Source organism: Bos taurus, chromosome 28 (assembly GCF_002263795.3).
Source record: "Bos taurus isolate L1 Dominette 01449 registration number 42190680 breed Hereford chromosome 28, ARS-UCD2.0, whole genome shotgun sequence".
Lineage (NCBI taxonomy): Eukaryota > Metazoa > Chordata > Mammalia > Artiodactyla > Bovidae > Bos > Bos taurus.
Genome location: NC_037355.1, coordinates 25,758,367 through 25,784,408, shown reverse-complemented (window position 1 = coordinate 25,784,408; position 26,042 = coordinate 25,758,367). Strand labels below are relative to the sequence as shown.

Genomic DNA, 26,042 nt, shown 5'->3' with positions numbered 1-26,042 from the left:
AACTAGATCAGGGCTCCTGTGTCTTTGAATTTCATGGACCAATAAAATTTCAAAACACCTAGTTGAGGGAACCGTACAGCTCACCAGCGTGGTATTCCATTGAGTAAGAGACACACAAGGAAAAGAAGAACCAGGAGGCAACTGCCATCTGCCATCTCCGTTGTTTCATGCGAGAGAGGACACAGTAACCCCCACAGCAAGAAGGGCATAGTTTCGGAATGAAGGCTGATTTTTCCAATGGGATTCATTCACCCAAATAAACGGCTCACTGTGCTGTCCTCGTCCTCCTTCTGCCCAGCCCAGGTGACCAGATGACCTGCCGCCGCATGTGACCCACTGAAGCCGTGACCAGGTGGTCCAAGCCCAGCCAGAGACATGGTCAGGCGACTGCCAAAGGCATCTCTGGGACACTGTTGAGGGGCATCTGGGCCACAGCGCTTCCTGGAACCCTTTTCTTTCTCCCATCCCTTACCCCTGCAGCAGTTCCCACTGTCTCCTCCAAACTCCCTGAAATACAATTCCTCTCCCATTCTAGTCTTCAGGACTCCAGCTTCAAAACCACAATAGCACAAACCATGAGGGTAACTCTAAGGGGTCCTTCTAGCTCAGAGTGATCCGACCTGGGGCTGTCCAAGGCCACTGTCTCACCATCACTGCTCAGCCACCCCCTTTGCCCTCACCGGCTTCTCTCCCCTCCCTTCCCCAGGGGTTGATCCCATGTGCTCCTTAATAAACATCCTGCACTCTAAAGTCAGAACCAGAGTAGCCTGCCAGGGGTACCCAACCTGTACTGCTGCTCAGCCCATCCAAACAGACTGATGGGCAGCATTCTCCTCCACTTCCTGGTGGCGGGAACTTCCTATACAAATCCTCGAAGACCAAACTGGAGTCTGGACGTGTGCAGAGGAGCTAAAGGAATTCGGAGTGTTTTCCTGTCTTGAGAAAGACCGGCTTTCACGGCCATTGTTTAGTGATGGACTCCACAGGCCAGCTCTGTGTGCCCCTCTGTCCAGGGCGGCCCCCACCCTCTCCTTCTACGAGGCCACCAGTACATAGTTGGAAAGCTACAAGAGCACATGATTTAAGGGGGAAATAAAACTCTTAGATTTAACAGCTCCAAAACATAATCCTCACGTAACACTGGAGTGGTGGGATGCTGGCAGGGAGGAGAAACGGGTACTGTTTGGGGCATCTCTGATGGGTGACACATGCTTTGGTGTCTTATCCTTGCGCTCTGCTTGTACCTGAAACTCATTCTGACAGCCTGGAGGAGGAGGCAGAACCGCCAACAGAGTAGGTTGCCCCAGCTGACATCCTTATTTCTACACATTCTGCCTTCAAAACCCTGGTCAGCGGTGCATAAGACAAACAAGTCCCCAAACTGGAGTGTCTGCGGCTCTCCCGCCAAAAAACATCAGAGGCAGAGGTCGTTCAGCAAAAGGCAGTTGTCCAAACAGAGGCTGGTGGCCCAATCCAGACAGGGAACAGGCCTCCCTCTGCCCCGTGGCCTGGCCAGGGTGGGAGCCATTGTGTCCTAAGCTGACTCTGGGAGGGCAGGAGGCCCAGGGTCCTACAGTATACATACCCACAAGAAGAGTAGGGGTCCCCGGAAGCTGGCTGGAGTCCAAGGAGACAGCACACCCTTAGCACAGCAAGGGCTGCCAGTGCTGGTGACTGAGAACCCTCCAAGCGTTAAGGAGGGACATGCCCTGCCCTTCTGAGGCTGCTGGGTCTTGATGGTCTACACCCCCACAGGTGTGCACAGGTGCACAAATGTGCATGCGCTTACACATGCCAGTCACATACACATACAGTCACTCAGACACAGCAGCCTCAGGCCGTGCCCGACACATCACACAGTCAGTGCCCAAGAGTGGAGTCTGCGGGCCGCCCCTCGGGGTTTTCTGGAGCTCACAGGAGAGGCGGTGACCCCTGTCCTTGTCCTAAGACAGTGGTTCTCAAAGTGAGGTCCCTGGGCCAGCAGCATTAACATCACCCGAGAACGTGTTGGACATGCTTTGGGTTCCGTCTTGGTCACAGAGCCCTGAGCAGGCCCGGGGGCCTCCCACAGGACTGCGACTCCTTGTCACGCCTTTTATGCGTCAGCTCCTGTGCTAATCAGACTTAACACACACTATCTCATTTAAAACTCACCAGCACACTGTGAGATGCATGCTGTATGGTTCCTATTTTTTTCAGATGGGAACTGAAGTTCGGAAAGGTTTAGGAGTCCTTGCCTGGAGTCCCCGAGGCTCCCAAGCCCATGCCCCTAGTCACATTCTAGATGTAGCTCCGGCCCCACTGAATGTAAACACCCTACTGAGGACTGTGCCCTCCATGCCAGGCCCCACCCCTGCCACCCCCTCAACTTTCCCTGGGTCTCTCCCTGCCTCAGCAGCCAGTCCTAAATCTTTCCTCAAGAGATGAAGCCTGGCCATCCACGCAGGAGGTGGGACGAAGGGCGGAGGCAAAGCCCCAGCTCGTGAGAAGACAGCACCTCTGCCAAGGCCCTCGTCGCCCTGCACCACACAGCCCCGCCCGGAGAGCAGCGGGAAGGCCTCCCCGCCTGCACCCCAGCGCCTGGAGAGACAGCCTGCTGCACAACTGACCTGCGGGATCCAGACAGCTGCTTTGCGCACGTCTGATCCCTAATGTCTCCTGAACCACATTAGGAGGGACCTGGGTTCGAGTTTATCACCAACTTACTACATGACCTGGGCTGGTCCCCACTTGGAATCTCTTTTTCCATTTCTGCAGTGAAGACACAGGCTGATGATTTAGAAGGATGTTTCTTAGTCTGAGACCACGTCTTGGATTCTAGATATCCACGTGACGTTGGAGAAGGCTGGCCAGGACATGGGAATCTGAAGTGCCTAGGGCTCTGGACCCGGCTGTCTGCTCAGCCTAACTCATCTCTGTTTGAGACTTGGGAGTGACCCCCCCGGCTCCCTGGACGCGCCTGGCTCGGCACCTACTCCTCCTGCTCCCCGCACTCAGAGAGGATTTGTGTGCTCCCACAGGGCACCAGGGCCTGGAGGGAGCCAAGGAGCCTTACCCCTTGTGCCAGACTCAGAGGCGGCCATGGGGGCCTGTGTCGTGATGACCGATATCAACATCTCGTCTGGCCTTGACAGCAATGCCACAGGCATCACAGCCTTCTCCATGCCCGGCTGGCAGCTGGCACTGTGGACCGCAGCCTACCTGGCCCTGGTGCTGGTGGCTGTGATGGGCAATGCCACAGTCATCTGGATCATTCTGGCCCATCAGAGGATGCGCACGGTGACCAACTACTTCATCGTCAACCTGGCCCTGGCCGACCTCTGCATGGCTGCCTTCAACGCTGCCTTCAACTTCGTCTACGCCAGCCACAACATCTGGTACTTTGGCCGTGCCTTCTGCTACTTCCAAAACCTCTTCCCCATCACAGCCATGTTCGTCAGTATCTACTCCATGACTGCCATTGCTGCTGACAGGCAAGTAGGGGCAGCGGGGTAGTGGGGCAGTTATGGGGAGCCGGTTCACTGTGTTGGCTTCAGACAGGGCTGATAACACACCCATAGTCACACAGCAAGTTAAGTGTGGAACCCAGGGAATTAATTGCCTCCTAACCTGTTCATGATCCTAAACTACGCATCTGGAATAGTTTCACAGAGGACTGTGGAACTGAGACGAGAAAGGATAAGGTTAGACACGAGAAAGAACTTTGCCCTAGATGGGTGTTCAAGGCTATAAGGGAAGAACAACAGTGTTTTAGGGACCTTCTGGAGTGTTCTTCTCTGGAGTTGATTTTTGTTTTGGTTTCTTTATTTTACAAGGAAATTGCTTATATTGTTTCCTCTTCCTAGATAGATTATTTGAGGGGAAAATTAAACACTGCATGCAGTTACCACATAATTACGATGGGGCCAATTACCTCCCAGGCACTGTATCTCTGGGGCTGCAGACTGAGCCTCTGCAGGCATAGGGGACAGGAGGGTAGAAGAGTGATCAGTCAGCAGATCTGAAAGTCACCTGAGACTTTCATTCACTCAATAAGTATCTGAGGCACTGTTCCAGGCGCTGGGAAATATACAGCAGTGGGAAAAGTGTGGTCTCATGGAACTTCCGCCTTAAAGCTCAGGTGGGGGGTGGGTAGTATGGACTGTAGAGGGCAGAGTGGAGCCAGGAGTCCAGACAGGCAGGAGGCGGTTGACTAGGTAACTCAGGGGAGGGAAGACGGTGGCTCGGGTCAGGATGGTAATAATGGAGACGCGTCCATTCATTTCTTCATTCATTCTTAGTCATAGGAAGAAATTCCCCCCGTGCCCACTATGTACAGACACTGTTCTGCACATTCAGGTAAAAACAGATAAAGATGCCTGCCCTGGTGAAAACTTAAATAGAAATACAAGACTAAATAAATTATACATTGTATTTTGAGGTCATGAGGGCTATGGGAAAATATAGGAAGGGGATAGGGGATTCGATGGAGAAGGCAATGGCACCCCACTCCAGTACTCTTGCCTGGAAAATCCCATGGACAGAGGAGCCTGATAGGCTGCAGTCCATGGGGTCGCTAGGAGTTGGACACGATTGAGCGACTTTACTTTCACTTTTCACTTTCATGCATTGGAGAAGGAAATAGCAACCCACTCCAGTGTTCTTGCCTGTAGAATCACAGGGACGGGGGAGCCTGGTGGGCTGCCGTCTATGGGGTCGCACAGAGTCGGATAGGACTGAAGCGACTTAGCAGCAGCAGCAGGGGATTCGAAGCGCTAGGGTTTGTGTTTTGGGGTGGGGCAGGTAGTATATCAGATATCATGTCAGGATCAGCGAAAGGGTGGGCTTTGAGCTTTGTCTTATTGTCCTGGCCATGTCTCAAGGTTCAGATTAATCCCAGGGAGGAAGCCTGGGGGGGTCATCTAGGACCAAGGTCATTTCTGCATATGTAGAGCACTTCCTTCACTGCAGATTGCTGGTAGGCAGCTGCTTTGGGCTTTGTGCAGAAGAACTTCGGGCTCTGTTAAAGTTTCTGAACAGAAGAGAGGCTGAGCTGCTGAGGAACTCGGCAGGGCGGAGCTGCAGGACAATGCCCCAGATGGACTTCTGGTGTGGCCACACTGCCCTCTTGTGGCCTTCTGAGAGCATGTCCACGCTCAGAAGGAGGCGATGAGGTGGACAGAGGTTTAGAGCGCTAGTGTGCCACGTGTCTACAAGACAGTCACCAGTTCGGCAGCTCTCTGCAGGTCACCAGCAGGGTGTGGGGAATAGGACGGGAGAGTGTGGGCCTGGAGTGGGAAGAGGAGGTGCAGACTGGTCTGAAGGGCGTGCACTGCTCACACCGGTGCAGACTGGTCTCAAGGGTGTGCACCGCTCACACCGCCCTCTGCTCACAGGTACATGGCCATCGTCCACCCCTTCCAGCCCCGGCTCTCAGCTCCTGGCACCAGAGCGGTCATTGCTGGCATCTGGCTGGTGGCCCTGGCCCTCGCCTTCCCCCAGTGCTTCTATTCCACCATCACCACGGATGAGGGTGCCACCAAGTGCGTGGTGGCCTGGCCTGAAGACAGCGGTGGCAAGATGCTCCTTTTGTAAGGCCTGGGGATGGGGGAACATGGTGTGTGCACATGTGCCTGTGTGCGCGTGCATGCACATTCATGGTGTACACGTGTGCAGTGTGTAAGTGTGAGTGCACAGGTATCTGAGTGAACTGGGGATAATGTGAGCACAGGATCAACTTAGCACTCAGTAAATGTCAGGTCTGGTCTAAGCACTTTACATACATGGACTCATTTAATTCTCACAACAGTATGAGTATGTATTATTATTATTTCCATTTCTCAGATGAGGAAACCAAAGCACTAAAAAAACTAAGGGCCTAGGACCACACAGCTATTAGGTGGTAAATCAAGGATTTAAATTCAGGCAGTCCTGCTTCAGAGTCCAATCTCGTCAACACTCTTGCTTAAATAAGGGGGGTAGCAGGGTACTGAGGCAGAAAGAAAGGGCAGATGATGGAGTCTGGGATGTTTTCAGTAGGAGCCTGGAGATAGCCTTGAGATGAGGCAGGCACCATCGGCTAAGGGATGGGGGCAGAAAGCAGAACTCAGACACGGTGCAGCTGCTGTGTGACCCAGGATAAGTCCTTTTCTTTTCTGGGCCTCAGTTTGCCTAGTTCTCACGTGGCTCTGTCGTCCCCAAGAACCTTGGAAATTCAAAATTGAGGATAAAGAATCGGTTGAGGTTCTGGGGACAGTATTCGGGTTGGAATCCTGCTCTGTCCCCTGCTGGCTCAAGGATCCTTTGAGTCACTTAACCTCTCTGAGCCTTTGGCTCTTTCTCTCTCAAAGGAGATTCGCAAGAGAACCTTGCTCAGGGGTTGTTGTGAGGCACTGCAGCAGAACCTGTGCCCAGTATGTGGTCGTTTAAACCGGAGCAAACGAAAACAAACCCGTCAGACTTAGTCCAAGAAAAGCCTGGCTGCCGCAAGTATAAGGCTGTACACGCTCTGAGCCCAGAGCCGCCAGATCTCGGCAATAATTCAGGCCCCTCCCCGCCCCCTGTCTCCCGACGCCGGCCCCTACCTCTCCTCCAGTCCCGAGCACTGGCCAGAAGGCGCCATTCCTCTGAGAAGCCTGTTTCTGCGGACTGCTGTGTTTCGAGGTCAGGCCCTGCCATTGGTCTTTGCCCTCACCCTGTACCCTCACGTTCTCAGGATTCAATGCTTCGTCGGCGGTGTCCATGTAGGGACTCGCCCCTCTTCCTGGCTCAGGGAAGGGATGGGAGCGGAACATTTCGAGACTGGCCACTGGGGGGCGATGTTTTTCCACCTTCAGTTCTGTTCAATTCAGTCGCTCGGTCGTGTCCGACTCTGTGACCCCATGAATCGCAGCAGGCTGGGCCTCCCTGTCCATCACCAACTCCCCGGAGTTCACTCAAACTCATGTCCCATCGAGTCCGTGATGCCATCCAGCCATCTCATCCTCTGTCGTCCCCTTCTCCTCCTGCCCCCAATCCCTCCCACCATCAGGGTCTTTTCCAGTGAGTCAACTCTTCACATGAGGTGGCCAAAGTATTGGAGTTTCAGCTTTAGCATCAGTCCTTCCAATGAACACGCAGGCTGATTTCCTTCAGGATGGACTGGTTGGACCTCCTTGCAGTCCAAGGGGCTCTCAAGAGTCTTCTCCAACACCACAGTTCAAAAGCATCAATTCTTCAGTGCTCAGCTTTCTTCACAGTCCAACTCTCACATCCATACATGACCACTGGAAAAACCATAGCCTTGACTAGACAGACCTTTTTCCACCTTAACATGGAGCTTTTCTCCTGGAGGCACGGAGTGGTGAGAACTCAAGGTACCAACCACCAGTTTTCTGGGGTGGGTGATTTGTGACCCTGATTCAGACAACGGCAGAAAGCAAGAGGGCAGAGGTGGGCTAGGAGGGTATACGTTGGTGATACTTCGAATTCTGAGAGGATTTGGGCGAAAGCTTGGTTTCTTGTGTGTGAGAATTTATTATTCATTCTTGGGTTAGGGAGCTTCTGAGATTTAGACTGGGGGCTCCATCCTTACAGGCTCACATTCTGTGTGTATGGATCTGATAAAATGACAGATGCCCTCTCCAGGAAAATGCACATACACTTTCAAAATCAAAATGCCAAAAAAAAAGGCAGTCTCAGGTGTGAGAGAAGCCATTCCTGATAATGGCAGGCCCTAGAAGATGGTCCCCAAAGCTCCTTGGCTCTCCCTTCTGGTGGGAACTTAGCCCAGAGTGAATCCCCATCCTGCACCGACCCAAAAAAGAATGAGGCACCAAAGGGGCATCACTCATACTCGGGAAGCATGATGGAGATGATCTCCATGCTTTACAAACGGGGAAACTGAGACTGAAGGAGAGATCTGATTGCCCAAGGTCATGCTTTAAATTAGAGGCTGGACAAGAACCCAGGTCTTCTGATTCCTCAGGGCTCATTCTCAGTGAAAGGGAAATCATTTAGGTGTTAAGTCTGTAGAGCTGTTTCACATGACACAGACTTCCTGTGCCTCTCCGAGCCTCGGTTCCTCGATGTGGACACTGAGGCAGATGGCGCAGCTGATCCTCAAGGTCCATCTGTGACCTCACAATCAAAGGTGACAGGGCCTGGCACTCACTGCTCCTCCTCTCCTTATCTGCTCCACAGGAGGACAGATGGGGATCAGGGTGTCTAGGAGGCGCCAGACATGTTGTAATTAGAAAGTCGAATTCTAAACTCAGGTTTTAGGGAAGGTATTTAGGGAAGAACCCGTCTGCTCTCCTCCCTCCAGGTGGCAGCACCTCTTGAAAGGGGCCCAGAAAGGCTGGCACGTGCGGAGGAAAGTGGCTTGGGAACACCTCAGTTTTCCTAGAAGAAGGTCACATGACAGGGCCAGGGGGCTCGGGTCCATTCACCAAATGCTGCTGCCTGGGTCTTGTTGGAGCGTGACTGTAGCATCACTCAGAAACCAGAAGGGGCAGCAGGCATATCCTTTACCCCAAAGGAAATAAAAGGGCCTCAACACAGCCCCGGGTGTCCTCCACGAGGACTGGATGAGCACCATCAGTGGTGTTCTAGGCCACTTGCTCACAGCAGAAATTGTGTCTGCTGATGTGAGCAGCAGATGCTGCAACAATGCTCACAGTCAGGAAGAGGTGATCCGATAGCTTGAACCATGTGGCCTGTCTTCACTGCCCCATTCCCTGGTAGGGATGCTGGTGCAGGATAGAAACGTATCAACTCCAGGAAATCTATTTAGACAGACAGATGCAGATATAGACGATATATATAATCTAATACCTGTGTATATACACACATATAATGCATGATTCTGGAAGAAAATATTCCAAATCGTTAATAGTGGTGGGGGTGGGATATGTAATTTTACTTCCTCTTTTATGCTTAATGGGGCTTCCCTGATAGCTCAGCTGGTGAAGAATCTGCCTGCAGTGCAGGAGACCCCAGTTTGATTCCTGAGTTGGGAAGATCCCCTAGAGAAGGGAAAGGCTACCCACTCCAGTATTCTGGCCTAGAGAATTCCATGGACTGTATAGTCCATGAGGTCGCAAAGAGTCGGACACGACTGAGCCACTTTCATTTGTGCTTAATGTCATTATAAATTAAAAAAAAAAAGTATTGGTTAACTTTTTCATTCCTATTTATTTCCTCGTTTGATAACTTGTCTGCCACTTGGAAGGACTCCGAGCTTACACTGGTGTCCCTTTTGCGGCAGGGGAAGCCCTCACTGGGCACATATGCTAGTTGATTTGCCTTAAAAAAAAAAAAAAAAAATTAAACCAAGGTCTTGGGAGGCGGCCCCAAGGTGGCCTGCCAGGAAAACTCAGGGGCACCGCAAGGCCTGGGGACTGAGCTCTGGCAGTCGCCAGGTGCCCAGGCCCTTGACTCTCCCTCCAGGTACCACCTCATAGTGATCGCCCTCATTTACTTCCTGCCTCTCGTGGTGATGTTCGTCGCCTACAGTGTCATCGGACTCACGCTCTGGAGACGCTCTGTCCCGGGGCACCAGGCTCATGGTGCCAACTTGCGCCACCTGCAGGCCAAGAAGAAGGTGAACTCCGGGGGCGGAGGGGACGGGGTCAGGGCGGGGCCGGAAGTTTGGCCCCGCCTCGGCATCGGCCATTCCGGACCCACCCCCAAAAGGGCGCCGCGGAGTATAGACTCCGCATGTACCTTGCGTTTGTCCCAAGTCTCTGGCCAGAGCCTTCATTCCTGCTTCCCCAGGCCGGCCGACTTGTCTTTAGACTTTGGGTTGTGACAGACACAGATTGCAGCGAGTGGGGGTCTTGCGGACCCATAGCTGGCAGGGTGTCTCCTAAGGATGGGGTTAGGAGCGAGAGCTCATCCACTCTCCAGAGAGGGGAGCTGCTTTGCTCAAAGAAGGATCCAAGACGCTTTTTAGAGAAGGTGGCATTGAACTGGGCTTTGAGGAGTGAGGACTAAGAAGAAAAGACAGCAGTGTGAGCCTAGAGACCAGCCTGAGCAAAAGCTGGGTAGAGGGCCCAGGAGTGCATGGGTAGTAGGTGTTCTGGGGGACTGAGGTTCCGGACGCAGAGGGGACCTGATTATTGAGGGCTTCTCAGGCTGGCATGAGGGGTGCCCCACCCTCACCCTCAGGAAGACTGGTGGGTCTTGGGGCATCCGGGCTGAGGAGTGACCTGAGTGTCTTCTGGACCAGTTCGTGAAGACCATGGTGCTGGTGGTGGTGACGTTTGCCATCTGCTGGCTGCCCTACCACCTCTACTTCATCCTGGGCACCTTCCAGGAGGACATCTACTGCCACAAGTTCATCCAGCAGGTCTACCTGGCGCTCTTCTGGCTGGCCATGAGCTCCACCATGTACAATCCCATCATTTACTGCTGCCTCAACCACAGGTGAGCCCTCATCCCAGCCCCTCTCCTCAGCCTGGTTCCATCTGGGCCCCCCTGCACAGCTTCACCACCCCCATGGGATTGCCATCCTCACAGGCATCCCTGAGCATAATCCTCGCTGTCGTCTGGGCCTCGCTTGAGCCCCACCCCCTCCCCAAAGCTCTGCCCAATGCCCAGCCCACAGCTTTCATGACCGCCTGCTCCTGCTCTTTCTTCTGGGGGCTGCACCTGGACAAGGAGAAGAGAGAAGGGAGGGACAGAGAGATGGAGAGAGGGGCAGAGAGGCAGAAGGACAGCCGAGAGGGAGGAAGGAAGGAGCCAGGTAAAGGAGGGAGGGACTTGGCTACTTCCCTAGTGGTCCAGTGGTTAAGACTTTGCCTGCCAACGCAGGGGGTGTGGGTTTGATCCCTGGATGGGGAGCTAAGATCACACGTGCCTGTCGGCCAAAACAACCAAACATAAAGAAGCAATATTGTAAGAAATTCAATAAAGACAAAAAAAAAAAAAACAAGGAGGGAGGTACTGATGTTTTTAAGAGCCTTCTACATTGAGGAGGCGCTGAGGACTGTCTGTGGGTGAGGACAGTGCCAGCTGCAGCGAATGAAGCACTCAGCCTGAGGCCTGGGGCTGAGGCTGGAGGGGAAACGGGTTGCTTCCTGGAAGATCACAGGAGGGGCTTTCAGGGGCACTAGGAAATGACCTTGGCAGAGACTGCCAGGGAGGAAGGAGCCCAATTCTCACTCCCTGCTGCTCTCATACCTCTAGAGAAGTGGAGTCTCACTGAGGGGCTGGCATTTGCTCTGGAGCACGTGCACAGGTGGGAGATGCTGGGCCAGGCAGGAGCCCCAGTGCCCAGGAGTCCTTCTTGTAGAGCAGGCCACTCAGCCTCAGAACGGTGGGGCCAGGGAAGAGTCGGTGAGAGGTGAACACTGAGTCCTGGCCTTAACAAGGCAGTGATGTGGGTGACATTGACCCTGGGCCTCTTGTATCACCTTTCTGCACTGATATCCAGGCCATTCATAAGGCCAATAGAGCCTTTGTTGCTCAGACATCCTACCCACCTGGGGCAGGCCAGAAGGAAGTGAGAGACTGACTTTTATCTTTTGAATGTTTAATAGGCGTCAGAACCCTCCATTGTCTCCTTACAGGCAAGTATACCCCATGGACTGTAGCCCACCAAGCTCCTCTGTCCATGGAATTCTCCAGGCAAGAATACTAGAGTGGGTTGCCATTCCCTTCTCCAGGGAGAAACCTGCCTCTCCTGCATTGCAGGTAGATTCTTTACCATCTGAGCCACCAGGGCTACCCATGTAATGGGATGGAGGTGTTATCCCCATTTTACAGATAAAGAAACTGAGTCTCAGAAAGGAAGACTCTCCTAAACTCATACAACAAGAATTCCATGTTTCCAAGGTCTGTAATCTCATCCCCACATCACACATTTTTCTCTCATGCAGTTGTAGAAGTGAGAACTTAGAGACAGGGACTGTCACATCAGGGAGGGCCCCCAGCCTTCTGTGTCTGTGCCCTGCTACCCAGTGACAGTCCGTGGGAGTCAACACCCCACGGCTCTATGAGTTCCTGAAACAACCTCTGATCTTTCAGTATTTGAAGACACTGGCTCTGCAGTAGGACTGTTCCTCCTGGTGCCATCTTCTTTTCTCCAGAAAATAATCTCCAGTGGCTCTGTGTGCCAGCACTGTTCCAGGCCCTTTGGGATACGCTGGTGAACAAAAACAGTGATCCCTTTCCTCAGGGAGCTGACCTTCTTGGGGAGCAGGTGGAGATAGACAATAAGCAAACCTATGAGTGAACTCCGGGAGTTGGTGATGGACAGGGAGGCCTGACGTGCTGCGATTCATGGGGTCGCAAAGAGTCGGACACGACTGAGCGACTGAACTGAACTGAATGAGTCAATGAGCCACAGTGTGTATTAGGTGATAAATCCTATAGAAAAAAAGAGAACTGGGTAAGGGAGGACAGGAAGTAATGGGGGAAGTAATGGGCATAAAGGTTGCAATTTTACAGGATGGTCAGGGTAGGCCTTATTGAAGGGCCTCAGGGTAGGCCTTACTGAGGGGCCTTTTGAGCACATTTGAGGACTGAGTGGGCCCTGGTAGCTGTCTGGATAAGAGTTCCAGGCAGAGGGAACACCCAAGGCAAGGGGGAGAAGCAGGGAGAGGATTAGGCAGTTGCAGTTATCCCAGCAGGCAAGAGATGGTTGGTTTAGATGCATGAGAAGTGGTCAGAACCTGGAGATTGCTAAGGTAGAGTCAACAGACTTTGATGGAGAGGAAGTCAAGGATGACTCCAGGTTCTTGGGTGGTCAGTTATCAGGAATTGAGATGAGGACGACTGTCAGGGACATGGGGGGAAGAGGATAGGGAGCTCAGGTTGGGACATGCTGAATGTAGGTATAAGGGACAGTGGCCATGAAGCTCCCATAATAAAGGCATTTATTGGGCTGCACCGTGGAATCTCTAGAGCTACAGGGGGAGGAACCAACGTCAGGTCCGCGCTTCTGCAACACAGAAGCTTGCCTCTCCTGGGAACAGACCACTCACTCAGTTGTCTGCCTCTCTGCACCACACAGGGCCTCATTTATTTCTGCTGCTGACAGGACAGTGTCTACCTTCTGCCAGCTCTGTCTCACTTTTTCTACTCACTCTCTCCTTCCTCTGATCTCTCGTTTACATGGGGACCCTCTGTGCTGCCATGGGGAAAGCTCACTTATTTTTTAAGCAAATGTCCCCAAACTTAGTAGGTCCATGCGCATATTTCCTTTCAAAGCAGTCCCCTTGGAGAGCATCCTTATTGCTGCCAACATTGCCAAAGCCCCAATTTCTTAAGATTCCTCTTTGCATACTCCTTTAGAAGCCAATTAACAAATCAAACAAGAAAATCTGTTGTGTTATAATTGTACTTGGTTTGTTTTTGTTTGTTTGTAACAAATGGTCTTGTCCAGCTTAATCACCCACTTCAAACTTGGACTTGGCTCCAGATTACTTCTGGCTGTTTCCAAAACTCCAACCCACTAAAGAATGTGTCTCTGAGCTCTTTTTTAAAAATTCTTTATTTTTGGCTGCCCTGGGTCTTTCGCTGCGCACCGGCTTTTCTCTAGGTGCGGTGCGCAGGCGTCTCATTTCAGTGGCTTCTCTTGTGGAGCACAGGCTCTAGGGCGCTCGGGATTCAGTAGTTGTGGTCACGGGCTTAGCTGCACGGGCATGTGAGGTCTTAGTTCCTGGACCAGGGATCGAATCCTCGTCCCCTGCATCAGCAGGAGGATTCTCAACCACTGGACCACCAGGGAAGTCCTCCAGAGACCCTGAGCTCTTACGAGTGAATTTCTGAAGCAACTTTACTCTGGAGGGGAGATCGGCTCCTGGAGGTGGGGCAGCCACAGGGCAGTTCCCATAACTGTTGGCCTCACTTCATTTCTCAAGATGACCCCTCCACCCCTCAGGTTTCGCTCTGGATTCCGGCTTGCTTTCCGTTGCTGTCCATGGGTCACACCAACCGAGGAGGACAAGATGGAGCTGACCTACACTCCATCCCTCTCCACGAGGGTCAACAGGTGTCACACTAAAGAGATTTTTTTCATGTCTGGGGATGTGGCCCCCTCTGAGGCTGTCAACGGGCAGGCTGAAAGCCCCCAGGCTGGAGTGTCTACTGAACCCTAAAGCCTAGTGCCTGGCTGCAGGGAGAGGCTCCGCACCCTTGAGAAGTAGCCAGTCGAAAGGACCACCTCTGAAAGTTTGGCCCGTGCCTCACCCTTCAGTACATCAATGGAAAGATGAGATGGGGCCAGGAACTCTGCAGTGGGTCCTGCCTCTCCCAGCCAGCCCCTCAGACAGTGCTTCAGGGGATCCAATAATTCAAAGAAGACAGGGTGAGCTAACACTTATCTAATCCAGGAGTTGCAAGGTCGAATGCCTTCCTGGGGCATACAACATAGAGTAAATTGAACCCGGTATGAAAGAAAAATTGTAGATATATTGATAAAAGATAACTGACTTCAGTGTCGGGCCAATAGGGAATGGTGGGGACTGGCAAACTGGAGGGCATAGGAATCCAAAGGGGAGAGTAGCTGATCAGCTCTGGGCAAATGCTGCCATGTGACTGATCCTCTACATCTTTCAAGAGAAGCCAGAAATCCAAATTTGTGAAACTTCCAGAATTGTTAAATTTGGCTCACATTGTTATAAATGTTGTGCGAACCAAACAAAACACACCCGTGGGCAGTACTCAACCATGACACTGATTTATTATCAGGATAAAGACACAAGGAAAGAAGCTGCTTAATTCTGCAAAGCCCCTAACCTGTGAGCCAATCCAGGGCTTCTCTGCTTTAGCATCTAAGAACCCAGGTCCACCCCAGGGGAGATGGTGGTTAAGGGTCAAAAGAAGCCTCAGCTGGGTGGTCTCAAGACAATGACCTTCACATTGCCTTCCTCTTTCAGTTGCAAAACTACTTTGCAGGGAGGCTGAGGATGATGGGAGAGATGCCTATAAATTAGCAAGTCCAATACATGTTAAGTGCTTCATAAACAGCGTGTGTGCTCAGTCACTATGTCATGTCCAACTCTTTGTGACCCCATGGACTCTAGCCCACCAGGCTCCTGTCCATGGGATTCTCCAGGCAAGAATACTGGAGTGGGTTGCCATGTCTTCCTCCAGGGGATCTTCCCGACCCAGGGATCAAACCTGTGTCTCCTGCATTGACACGCAGATTCTTTACCACTGAGTCACCTGGGAAGCCCTCATAAACAGCAGCCGTGACTTTCATTACTGCCATGGCAGCCGTCTGACATGAATGCCTCTTCGAGTCAGCAACACAGCCGTCACCCTAACTTCCGCTCAAGAGGCTGGCAGGCAGAGAACACCAACCGTTCCATCCCCTAGAAAGCTCCAGGCCCAGCCGGGTCCACACCTCACCCTGCTTGCTGACTCACCTTTCCTGCCTCGGGCCCTTCCAGAAGAACCACATAATGCTGTAAATGCACACCTAGAGTTTAATGTTACCTGTGTTCTCCACAAAATCACTGTGCCGTAGGCGCTGGCAGTGCCAATAAAGGGACCCTGGTCTCACAAAACAAAGTGAACACGCAGTCAGTCCTGGGGAAGACCTTGCAGAGGTGTGACATGGCACTGCAATCACAGGGCACCAGAATGTGGACTGATGTGGGGTCCACTGACCAGCTTGGGGGGAGGAATCCAAAATGGCAGCCACAGAGTGGAACGGTACCCTCGAGGCTGAGGTGGGGCAGGGATGGAAGGGTTGGGCAAGGGCCAGTTTCCCATAGAAGGGGTTAATTTTCAATGGGGATGTGTGTGGGGTGGGGGTGGGGAGAGCACCACAACCCTGCTACCCAGGGCTGCTGCAAGGCTTCATCTACTTGGGCAGGGGGTCTCTTCATCTGTTGGCCTGGAGTTGGCGGACAGGATGATGAAGACAGGACCTGCTCGGGAACAGCGGGAGCAGCGGGGGCCAGTGTTGCCCCGTCCTCTCGGGAAACCCAAACAGCCCCTGCAAGCCAAGCTTCTACTTTGTTCCAACTACAGGTGAGGAAGACAGGCTATTGGAAGACAGAAGCCTTTACCTTCTGAAAGGGGTCAAGGTGGGAGTGCAGGAATCCCTCCCCAAGGCAGGCCCCTGGGGCTGCAGCAGGGAGCCTGGAGGGCAGGTGCTAGAAGACACGGGGAGAGCATCCTTGAGCCAAAAGAAGGCTGAAGGCTGAAGAACACAGCCTTCATTTCAAACTGCCCCCGACCCAGAAGGCCACAAAACCCCCCAGGGTTTGGTTTTTGCCACATCCCCCAATATCCTCCCTACTCCCCAGTCATTAAGCATCACTCGGGTCTTTGAATTGGTACAAAGTTTACTAGGTCATACAACATGGCTCACAAAAGCGATGGGTAATTCCAATGAGCGTACTGTTTCTTGATTGGTTCCTTTTACCCGAATGGAGACAAGACACTTGCCCGCAGGACTGCCCACCTCCCCTCCCCAAGACAGACAGAAGGCAAGACTGTCACACTGTGGCTATGACCAGTTCCACGGACACATAATTCAGTGGCATTGCCATGCCCAGCTGGGACACCAGCCAGCAGCGGGTGCGGGGCCGGGAGGAAGTGGCGGCCACTGCACCCATGGGAGGAGAAGTCCCGGCAGTGTCTGCTGGTGATAATACATTGCACATGGGGGACGGGTCCCCAGGGACGGGCAGCGGAGGCCCTTAAGGCCTGTCAGATAGTGTGACTTTTCATCTTGGGCCAATAAATAACTGTTGGACGAATGCATAAATTAGAAACGGACGCCACTAAACTTCACACGTGGGGAACGTACGACCGGGTTGAAATCAAATCATGCAGAGTGGTAGGGCAGGTGAGGAGGGACCTGGAGGGCAGGGAGATTATCAACAGCACACACTCTATTTTGTACCCTACGTTACGCGCCGTTAGTGGGCTTCTGGTTTCCTCCCTGTGGTGGTGCAGGCGGGCTCTGGTGCCGGCGTCTCCCAGCACAGCTCGCTGGGCAAAATAAGGGGTCACTGCTTGAAGAGAGAAGTGCTGGAAGGGCAGCAGGCTGGGGGTCAGGACTCTTAGCTGCTCATTTCTTGCCGGAGCCGAACGCCCACCGCTGTGATGAGGGCGGCTCCCTTGCCGCTGCCGTCTTCAGATAAGAGGAAGGACACATTACACTTTGGTGACAGTTCCTTCACGGTTTGGTGCATGATTCTGGAGAAGCTGAAAAGGACGAAAAATAGAGATGGGTTGGTAGAGGAATAGGAGAGATGCCGGACCCACCTGAAGATGCTGAAGCAGCCAAAGGGAAGGAGGGAAGCGAGGAAGGAGCGGGGTGGGGCTGCTCTGAAGCAGCAGAGACTTATTGAGAATGGCCGGGAGGCAAGCAGGTTTACTGCCAACCTAATTACACTCTGCAGCAGGGAGACACGACGGAGAATCCCAAACGAGCTCCTCTGGACAGCTCCTGAGGGCAACGCATGAGTAACACACCCAGACAGCTCCCATCCTCAGAGCCTGAGGAGCTGAGAGGACCGAAATCCAAGAAGGGGGTGTCGAGACCTGGGCGTGGACCACTGAGGCGCGCCAGGCCAGGTCAGGTGTTAGCTCAGCAGGCTTCATGGAAACAAACATCACCCATCCCTAGCTTGCAGCCCTCTGAGACCCCAGCCCATCAGCACCTGAAGCTGAGAGGGAGCCTTCCTTTCCACCCCCAAGTGAAGCACAATCTCTAAATGAGAAGCGACTCTGGATTCTTGCATTTTGTGGTGCAAATGAGATAGGGCCAGGCTGAGAATGCTCAGGGCAGCAGGGCTCCTAGAGGTAATACTGCTTGCCCTCTGCTGAGTATCTCCTAGGTGTCCCACACTTGATATACGTAATGTCCAGTCTGCCAATGGTTATTATCCTGCAAAGAAGAGGAGACTTGACAGAGACGAAGGAATTGAGCACAGCTTCTAAAGGGTGCTGTCAGGATTAAATCCAAGCCTGTCCACGTTGGGCTCCAGAGACTAGCTCTAAACACAGTGACAAGGAGGACAGTGACAAAGGTGAAGAAATGGAGCCAGACAGCCTGTCCCATCCCAAGCCACGGCCGTGAGGTAAGCGGGCACTGTTCATGCTGAGTTGGGTATGCCTGCTTTAAAGTAGGGTGACGTTATGGCTCGTTTACTGGGGAATGGTCCCATTGTAATTATTAGTAGCCCTCTCTCAACTGGCCAAAGTACCTCTGTTTCGACAATAATAAGGTCACTCCATTCGTAAGAGCCCAGCTTTGAGACATGCGGCGGGTCAAAGAGCAGATGGGCCCACCCATTCTCCTCCAGCATGGGATGTGGGACACCGGGCCCAAAGGAGGTTGATCCCGCCCGCCTCCGTGCTCCAAAGCCCAGGGCCACGATTGCTCCTGCCTTCCAAGGCTCTTGACAGACTGATGTAGCAGAACAAGACAGTGGGTCCTCTCCCTTTCCTTCACTCCCTCTCCTGGCTTCTAAGAAACAGCTTCTCCCCCAGGCTGATGGGTAAGCCCACGCCCACCTGTTCCTGCTTTCCTGCTCCCCGCCCAGGATACAAGGGGCCCGGGAGGAGCAGCAAGCAGGAAATGTCAGGACCACGGGGTGAACTGGCCAAGTGAAGCCACTTCTCCGCCCTGCACCCGCCTCCTCATGCCAAACAAGCCCCGCTCCGACCGCACAGCCTGCAGGCCGGCTGTGTTCCTGGTGAGGAGTTTTACTGGAGGGCGGGAAATCACATCCTGGTGTCCCGGAACCAAAAGGGGCTTCGCCCACGCGCCCGCCACCAATGGAAGCCCCACTCACTGCGGATGAAGCTTGTAGAGCGTCCCGTCCACGCCCACAGTCACGTTGAGGCGGTCCAGCCCCCTGTTTTCGCGGATCTTATCCACCACAGCAGCCATGCCTGCGCCACACAGCTGCGCCGCCCTCTTGGACACCACCCCACACACGGTCTTCACGAGGATACTGTCGTCGCACGTGCTGTTCAGGCCCAGCTGCTGGAGGATGGCCCGGACCTGCAGCAGCGCTAATCGGTCGCTGTGGGGGACGAAAGTCAGGAGGCCGGATGAAAAGGAACCCGCTGGAGAGCAGCAGGGGCCAGCCCCCAAAAACTGAGCTTATCCACGAAAAGGGTTATGGGGCTTTCTCTTCCCTTCAAAATAATATTTTTTTTAATGACCCTCCAAGTATTACAAGTTAAGTTGTAGAAAAACTGGCAACTCTAGAAAAATTGGAAAATTGAAACTCTACAGCCCCAACACTGGGGGAAAATACTATTAAGGTTTAAATATATTTCCTTCCAATCTGTTTTTCTGGAATATCATTAAACTGCATTTGTTCTGTATATAAATAGGCTTGTCATTTATTTATGTTTAAATTTTTATTTTTACTGGAGTATAGTTGATAAATGGGCTTCCCTTGTGGCTCAGCTGGTAAAGAATCCACCCACAATGCAGGAAACCTGGGTTCAATCCCTGGATTGGGAAGATCCCCTGGTGAAGGGAAAGGCTACCCACTCCAGCATTCTGGCCTGGAGAATTCCATGGACTGGACAGTCCATGGGGTCACAAAAGGTCAGACATGATGAGTGACTTTCACTTTCACATAGTTGATAATAATATTGTGGGCTTGCCCTTTATATATGGTTTTCTTTCTTGCTTTTTTCTTACTTCATATATCTGAGGGAGTTCCTACCTCCTTATCCAAGACCAGGATTGAAAAAGGCTGCCATAGTAGTTCATTCTGGGAATGACCATAATTTATTTAGAGAAATTTAACTTGAAATTTTTTGCTACACTCTGATGACATTCCTGTTTATAAGTCTTTGTGTGCAACTCAGATTTTTCCTTTAGGATACATTTCTGGGTCAAAGGGCTTTTGACCCAGAAGGCAAGTGCCTTTCTGAAAGTTGACTCTTGGTCTCCTGGGATATTTGTCTCTTCATGAAATTGAAAGAGTTGACAATGAAACAGTGACGATGACGACAACAGTGACAAGAGCAGTGAGCCTTTTTTGAGGACTCACTATGTGACAGGTGTTTACATACATCACTTCATTCCTCTTCCTAACAGCCAACTGATCCACATTTGACTGTTCCCATTTTAAAGATGTGGCAATTGAGGCTGGAGGAGATTGAGTAACTCACCCAGAGCTCACAGCCAGTGACGTAGAGCAGGTCTCAGGACCAGAACTACCAAAGCTCTCACCCACCATGCCATATCTTGTCATATAGAATGCAGATGTTTTCTTTCTTTGGTTTGCTGTTCTGTCTTTTAAGCTTAATGATTGATATTGTTTTTAACTTACAGAAACCATGAGGCTAAAATTTGCAATTTTCTCTTTATTATTTCTCCCTTTGATATGACACTTGAAAAGACCTTCCCCAGCACTTCACACCCATCAGGATGGCTCTTATTAAAAGAAAAATAAAAACAGAAAGTAAATAGTGTTGGCGAGGATATAAAGTTGGAGCCCTTGTATATACTGTTGGTGGGATGTAAAATGGTACAGCCTCTGTGGAAGAGTATAGCAGTTCCTCCAAGTAAATAAAATAATTATGTGATCCATCAATTCCACTTCTGAGTATATAACCAAAAGAATCGAAAGCCGGGATGTGATCATGTATTTGCACGCTCATGTTCATAGCAGCATTATGCACAACAGCCAAAAAGTGGAAGCAACCCAAGTGTCCATGGATGGATGAATGGATAAGCAAAATGTGGTGTATACCATACAAGGAATTACTCATATTCAGCCTTAAAAAAGGAAATTCTGCTACAAATGGATGAACCTTAATGATACTATGCTAAGTGCGGTAAGCCAGATGTGAAAGGACAGAGGCTGTATGATTCCACTTACATGAAGTCACTAGAGAAGTCAAAGTCATAGACACAGAAGGTAGAACAGTGGTTGCCAGGGGCTGGGGGAGGGGGGATATGGAGAGTTAGTATTTAATGGGTACGGAATTTCAGTTTGGGAAGATGAAAAAGTTCTGGAGATGGATGGTGCAGATGGTCGAACAACAAAGTGAATGTATTTAATGCCGCTGAACTGTCTACTTCCAAAATGGTCACAATGATAAAGTTAACACTATGTGTATCTACCACAGTAAAAAGGGCTTCCCTTGTGGCTCAGCTGGTAAAGAATCCGCCTGCAATGCAGGAGACCTGGGTTTGATCCCTGGGTTGGGAAGATCCCCTGGAGAAGGGAACAGCTACCCACTCCACTATTCTGGCCTGGAGAATGCCATGGACAGATGAAAGTCGTAAAGAAGTCCACGGGGTCACAAAGAGTCAGACTCGACAGTGAAAAGTCAGACTTTTTCACTTGACCATGATAAAAAAGTATTAACAAGAAATATTCACTGATACTTTCTTCTCCTTCTTTTCTGGCTGCTATTTTCCACACCCTGGCTCATGGGTGAACTGAGAACGAAGAGAGAAGGAAGTGGGAAACTTGGTTCCCTATCATGGCCCCTCCCTCCCCTGAGACTGTGAAATGCCACCACTCTGGATGCTCAAGACCTCCAAGGTCGGGGCCTCGGGGCTGCTGTCTACAGCAGCGAGCACTTTACTGCATGGGTTCTGGGGGGCAAGGAGTTTCACCTGCAGGTTACAGACCCAGGCTTGGGGGACAGTGAGGAGCAGGCCCTGGCCCAGTGCCGCTATCATGACCATCCTAAAATGTAGGAGGCTTCTGCACAAGCGCTTTTGCTGAGCACTTTCCTACTTTCTCCCACAGTTCACTGTGCAAGATGGCGATGGTAGAGATGAAATGTTCACTCCATCTGAGAAAAACAGGAGGAAGACAGAAGCAGCTCGCTGGGACACTGTGGGTGGTGAGCCCTGAGTCCGCAGCTGCCTTTCGGAGAAGAGGGTGAGGTCAGACCAGTGGCGCTTGGCTCTTTTGGACTCGATGCTCCTTCAATTCAAATATCTGCGATGCACCTTTCCTATCCTGAAATGTAACCTATTACACACAGGACGATTTCAAACAAATCAATATAACGCCCTAACATATAGAATGAATAAAAGGGAATGATTTACAGTAAAATTATGGAACTTCAACATGCAACTGCTCAGGGTATACTACTCCAGAGAAGAAGAAAACGCTCACAAACGGCCAGAATGTCCCCTAGATTGCATACCACCCCCATCACAGCCCCCTGGCCAGGCCCACCTGTGACTTGAAGGCCCTGCCCGCTCACCTCTCGATCTGAGAGAGATACTTGGTCTGAAAGAGGCCCCGGGTCTTCAGCGGCTCAGAGATCTGCCCCCGGAAGAGGAAGCCCCTCTTGGCGAAGTCGATCAAGATGTTGCGGACAATCTCACCCAGGTACATACCGCTGATCATCTTCTCATACCTGGAATGAGAGGAGGGAGGCTGGGCATCTCTAGGAGGCCTCTGGTCTCGAGTAACCATGGGCGCCTTCCTGTGGCTCACGGGCATCACCACCCCGTGTACCCAGCCCTGTGCTCCCTGGCAGAGGCAAAGTGCAAGACCGGGAAGGACTGAGGAATCCCCAACCCTCCCAGGATCAGATGCGGTATCTACCATCGGCGCTGTTTCATCGCTGGATCATCCTCTTCCTCACCCGACTCCCTGCCTCTGCCTGGTGAAATCCCACTCAAGCTCCTAGCTCTCAGTTCAACCATCACTGCTCCAAGGGGTCTGTCCTCCCCACCTGCCTGCTCAGCTTCCAGGCACCCTCCGTTCTTCCCAACACACAGGGGTCCTCGCCCTCTCAGCATCCCTGCAGTGAAAGCCTCGAGGGGACAGAGTGTGAGTACCTTGCTCAGTTTTGTGTCCCAGGGCCTAGCACAACATAGGGCTGCTCTCGGTCAAGCGCTCAATACCTAACTGCAGAACTAGCAAGCAGCTTAAAGGGATAAGAACACGGGGAATGTTTCCACTAGATTTTCCGAAGGTTTTGCCACAACCCAGGGTGCTTGTCAAGCACCCACAGAGTGACAAAGCCACACGGGCTGGAGGACCCAGGCAGCCACCACACCCCTGGGGGCCACCTGTTCTTGGGGCTTTTAATTCCTGCCCTCTCCATGCTCAAGGGCCTCAGGAAATGACAAGAGATTTAATTGCTTCCATGCACACACCCCATGTCTCAGTGTCCCTAAGCTGGGAAGACTCTCCTGGAATCTGTATACTCCAGAAGATCTGGGGTGCTCCACAGGAAAAAAAAAAAAAACACAAGAAATAGCACAACTATCCTCAATTCTCACCTAGTCTTTCTCATTTCACCAAGGAGACATCTCCTTGGTGTGGAACAGTTTGGTGCTAATATGGCTCTAACCCCTTCCAACCCCTACACATCTCTCTCTTAACAAAGAGGGTCTTCCTGTAGAGCGCTGGTGGGCACAGTAGGTAGGACTGAAATAATGCTCTTCTTCACTATATCCATTTTATGGTAATAATACTGGTTTTTCCTCCCTCATTAAACTCAAGAATACAAGCTGATTTAAAGAAAAACATGCAGCATAGGTGGTATTTGGAAAAGACATAAATCTTGAGATTAGCTGGAGAATCACTTATGTTTGAGAGGTACTACCCCAGCTCTTTGTTCTGTTCCTGGGGACGTGACTTGACCACCCCATCTTGGCTGTGGCAGAGGATGGCCTGATACCTGGGAGCCTGAGACAAGAGATCATTTGTCTCTTTGCTGGGAAGGGGGACACTGGCATCTTGGGGAGGGTCCCTGAAACCCAAGTTGCAAAGCTCCAATAGCCACTAGGCGCTAGAGGTCTGCTGTGGGAAGGCTAAAGGGAGGCGGGCCTCAGCCTCAGCCCTGACCTGGAGCCCCCACTCCCATCCCCACCCGCCCTGGCAACATCCTAACTTCCCTTGCCCATTAACAGCTGCAAGTCAAGGGTGTTCTGCTTCCACTAAACAAGGGAGCAGCCTGCTGACCAAGAGGTTTCTATTAGTCTATGGGGAGGAAACATAGAGCAACAGCAAGACCAGAATGTTCCAGAATAAACATGGTCACTGAGAGGACTGGTGTGACCACTGCCACCCTGTACCCAGAGGAGGCACCTGGACAGAACATCAACCTGGGCCATCTTGTACCATGTGCTACTGCTACCCCTAAGTTCTCTGTTCTCCTTGGGCCAAAAGAAAAGGTTAGGAGTTAACCTGAGGGACCACAGTCTCCAAGCTCTGTGCAAAGCCCCCTCCCACTAGAAACTTCTTTCACTGTAACAGGCAGGGGACTTCCCTGGCAGTCCAGTGGTTAGGTAGGACTCCATGCTTTCAATGCAAGGGGCCCAGGTTCAATCCCTAGTCAGAGAACTAAGATCCCACACGCTACATGACTCGGCCAAAAAATAAACAAACACAGGCAGAAACACAGCCACGTACCCTGCACCCCCGCCCCCCACCCACCCGCCACCATCCTGTCTCCTCTACCAGGTGGAATTACCTTTGCTTCCCAGAGTTTAGAGAAAACTCATCCACCAGTTTGTCATAGATTGTTCTGATATCATCCAGACACCCGTTGTCCCCAAAGGCACCCCACTCCATGTTGATACACATTTGTCCCTGGTTTCCTTCTAGCGTCTCGACGTTTTTCATTTCCTCCATGTAGCAGGCATTGCTGCCAGTCCCTGAAATACATAAAGTGGGGAATGAATGGCCCTTAGTGGGGAGGGGGATTGCAACCAGGCCTGGCGCTCCACTGGGGCACGCTTCTGAGATGAACATTCACTTTCCCAATGTCTTCCAGGAAAATCTCAAACTATAATGGGAAAGTTAGAGTGAAAACTGCCCAGAGCATTTGATTAACTCACTTTATACAAAGGCACCAATACTAAGAGCCTCATATGTTCACCTGTCCAAGCAGGGCTGCTGCTGCTGCTGCTAAGTCGCTTCAGTCGTGTCCTACCCTGTCCAACCCCATAGATGGCACCCCACCAGGCTCCTCCGTCCATGGGATTTTCCAGGCAAGAGTACTGGAGTGGGGTGCCATTGCCTTCTCCACCAAGCAGGGCTATGCTTACTTTAATACAAGATGGTGTTAGAGCAAAGGGATGCATCTTAAAAGTGGTGGAGGTTTATGCAGCATTCAGATTGAAAGGGTATTTCTCCATCTCTCTTCCCCCACCCCCCCCAACACACTGGCCACAGATACACAGACACACACACACATATGTGTATATATATATATAAATGGGCTTCCCAGTGGGTAAAGAGCCTGCGTGCCAAAGCAGGAGATCAGTCAGGAAGATCCCCTGGAGGAGGGCATGGCAATCCACTCCAACATTCTTGCCCGGAGAATTCCTTGGGCAGAGAAGCCTGGCAGGCAATAGTCCATGGGGTCGCAAAGAGTAGGACACAACTGAAGCGACTTAGCACGCATGCATATATAAAATACTATTAATACATGGAGGTGTTGTCTACTATCCAGCCACTTATGTCCATATATCTTATCAAACTTGGTCATGGACTCTGCCTGAATAAACTCTCCTGCGTGTTCTACAATGAGGCCTGTGGTTAGTTCACCGAAGGACAGCGTCCTGAGCATGTCCAGGGTACATTTCTAAAGCAATGGTTCCTCACCATTTTGGTATCACAGATCTCTGAAATTCTGATGATTCTCCTGAGAAAGGAGCTTCCCTGGTGGTCCAGGGGCTAAGACTGTGTGCTCCCAATGCAGGGGGCCGGGGTTCGATCCCTGGCCTGGGAACTGGTAGCACTAGTGGTAAAGAACCCTCCTGTCAGTGCAGGAGACGTCAAAGATATGGGTTTGATCTCTGGGTCAGGAAGATCTCCTGGAGGAGGAAATGGCAACCCATTCCAGTATTCTTGCCTGGAGAATCCAACAGAGGAGCCTGGCAAAGAGTCGGACACAACTGAATCAACTTAGCATACACACACTCCTGAGAAAAGGGCCATTTCCCCAGGTGCACCCACACACTGTATACACATAGTCTGACAAATGGCTTCCAGGGGGTCAGGAGCCTCTGATTTCCATCCGTGATCTCCCAGGACAGGGCTACTCGGAGTGTGGCCCCTTAAGGACTAGGGTTGGAACCCAAACTGTTTGCTGTTCTCATCCAGGAGGATTTAGGTACAGATGTTGGGAGGAAGTGTTCTAAAACTTTCATAACA

General features: G+C 51.7%; 2 protein-coding genes across 8 annotated transcripts in view; one reads left to right on the top strand and one right to left on the bottom strand.

The window, feature by feature from the left end:
• Positions 1-2,433: 2,433 nt before the first annotated feature.
• On the top strand, positions 2,434-24,456 carry TACR2 (tachykinin receptor 2). 4 transcript variants are annotated; one of them, XM_010820530.4, is made up of 6 exons: positions 2,434-3,473; positions 5,376-5,570; positions 9,409-9,562; positions 10,190-10,386; positions 13,847-13,957; positions 21,663-24,456. In XM_010820530.4, exons 1-6 carry the CDS (start codon positions 3,082-3,084, stop codon positions 21,799-21,801), a joined length of 1,188 nt encoding a protein of 395 aa, XP_010818832.1. In that variant the 5' UTR covers positions 2,434-3,081; the 3' UTR covers positions 21,802-24,456.
• The window catches only part of HK1 (hexokinase 1), a 112,543-nt gene continuing 102,745 nt past the window's right edge, over positions 16,245-26,042 (bottom strand). For 3 of the 4 annotated variants that reach the window (XM_024986501.2, XM_059882407.1, XM_059882406.1), the window contains 4 exons: positions 24,355-24,538; positions 22,129-22,284; positions 18,726-18,959; positions 16,245-17,130 (listed from right to left, as the gene is read on the bottom strand). In XM_024986501.2, the coding sequence (XP_024842269.1) occupies positions 16,986-17,130; positions 18,726-18,959; positions 22,129-22,284; positions 24,355-24,538 (719 nt within the window). In that variant the 3' untranslated portion in view covers positions 16,245-16,985. The remainder of the gene's footprint in view (positions 17,131-18,725; positions 18,960-22,128; positions 22,285-24,354; positions 24,539-26,042) is intronic. The other variant, NM_001012668.2, reaches the window with a different exon arrangement.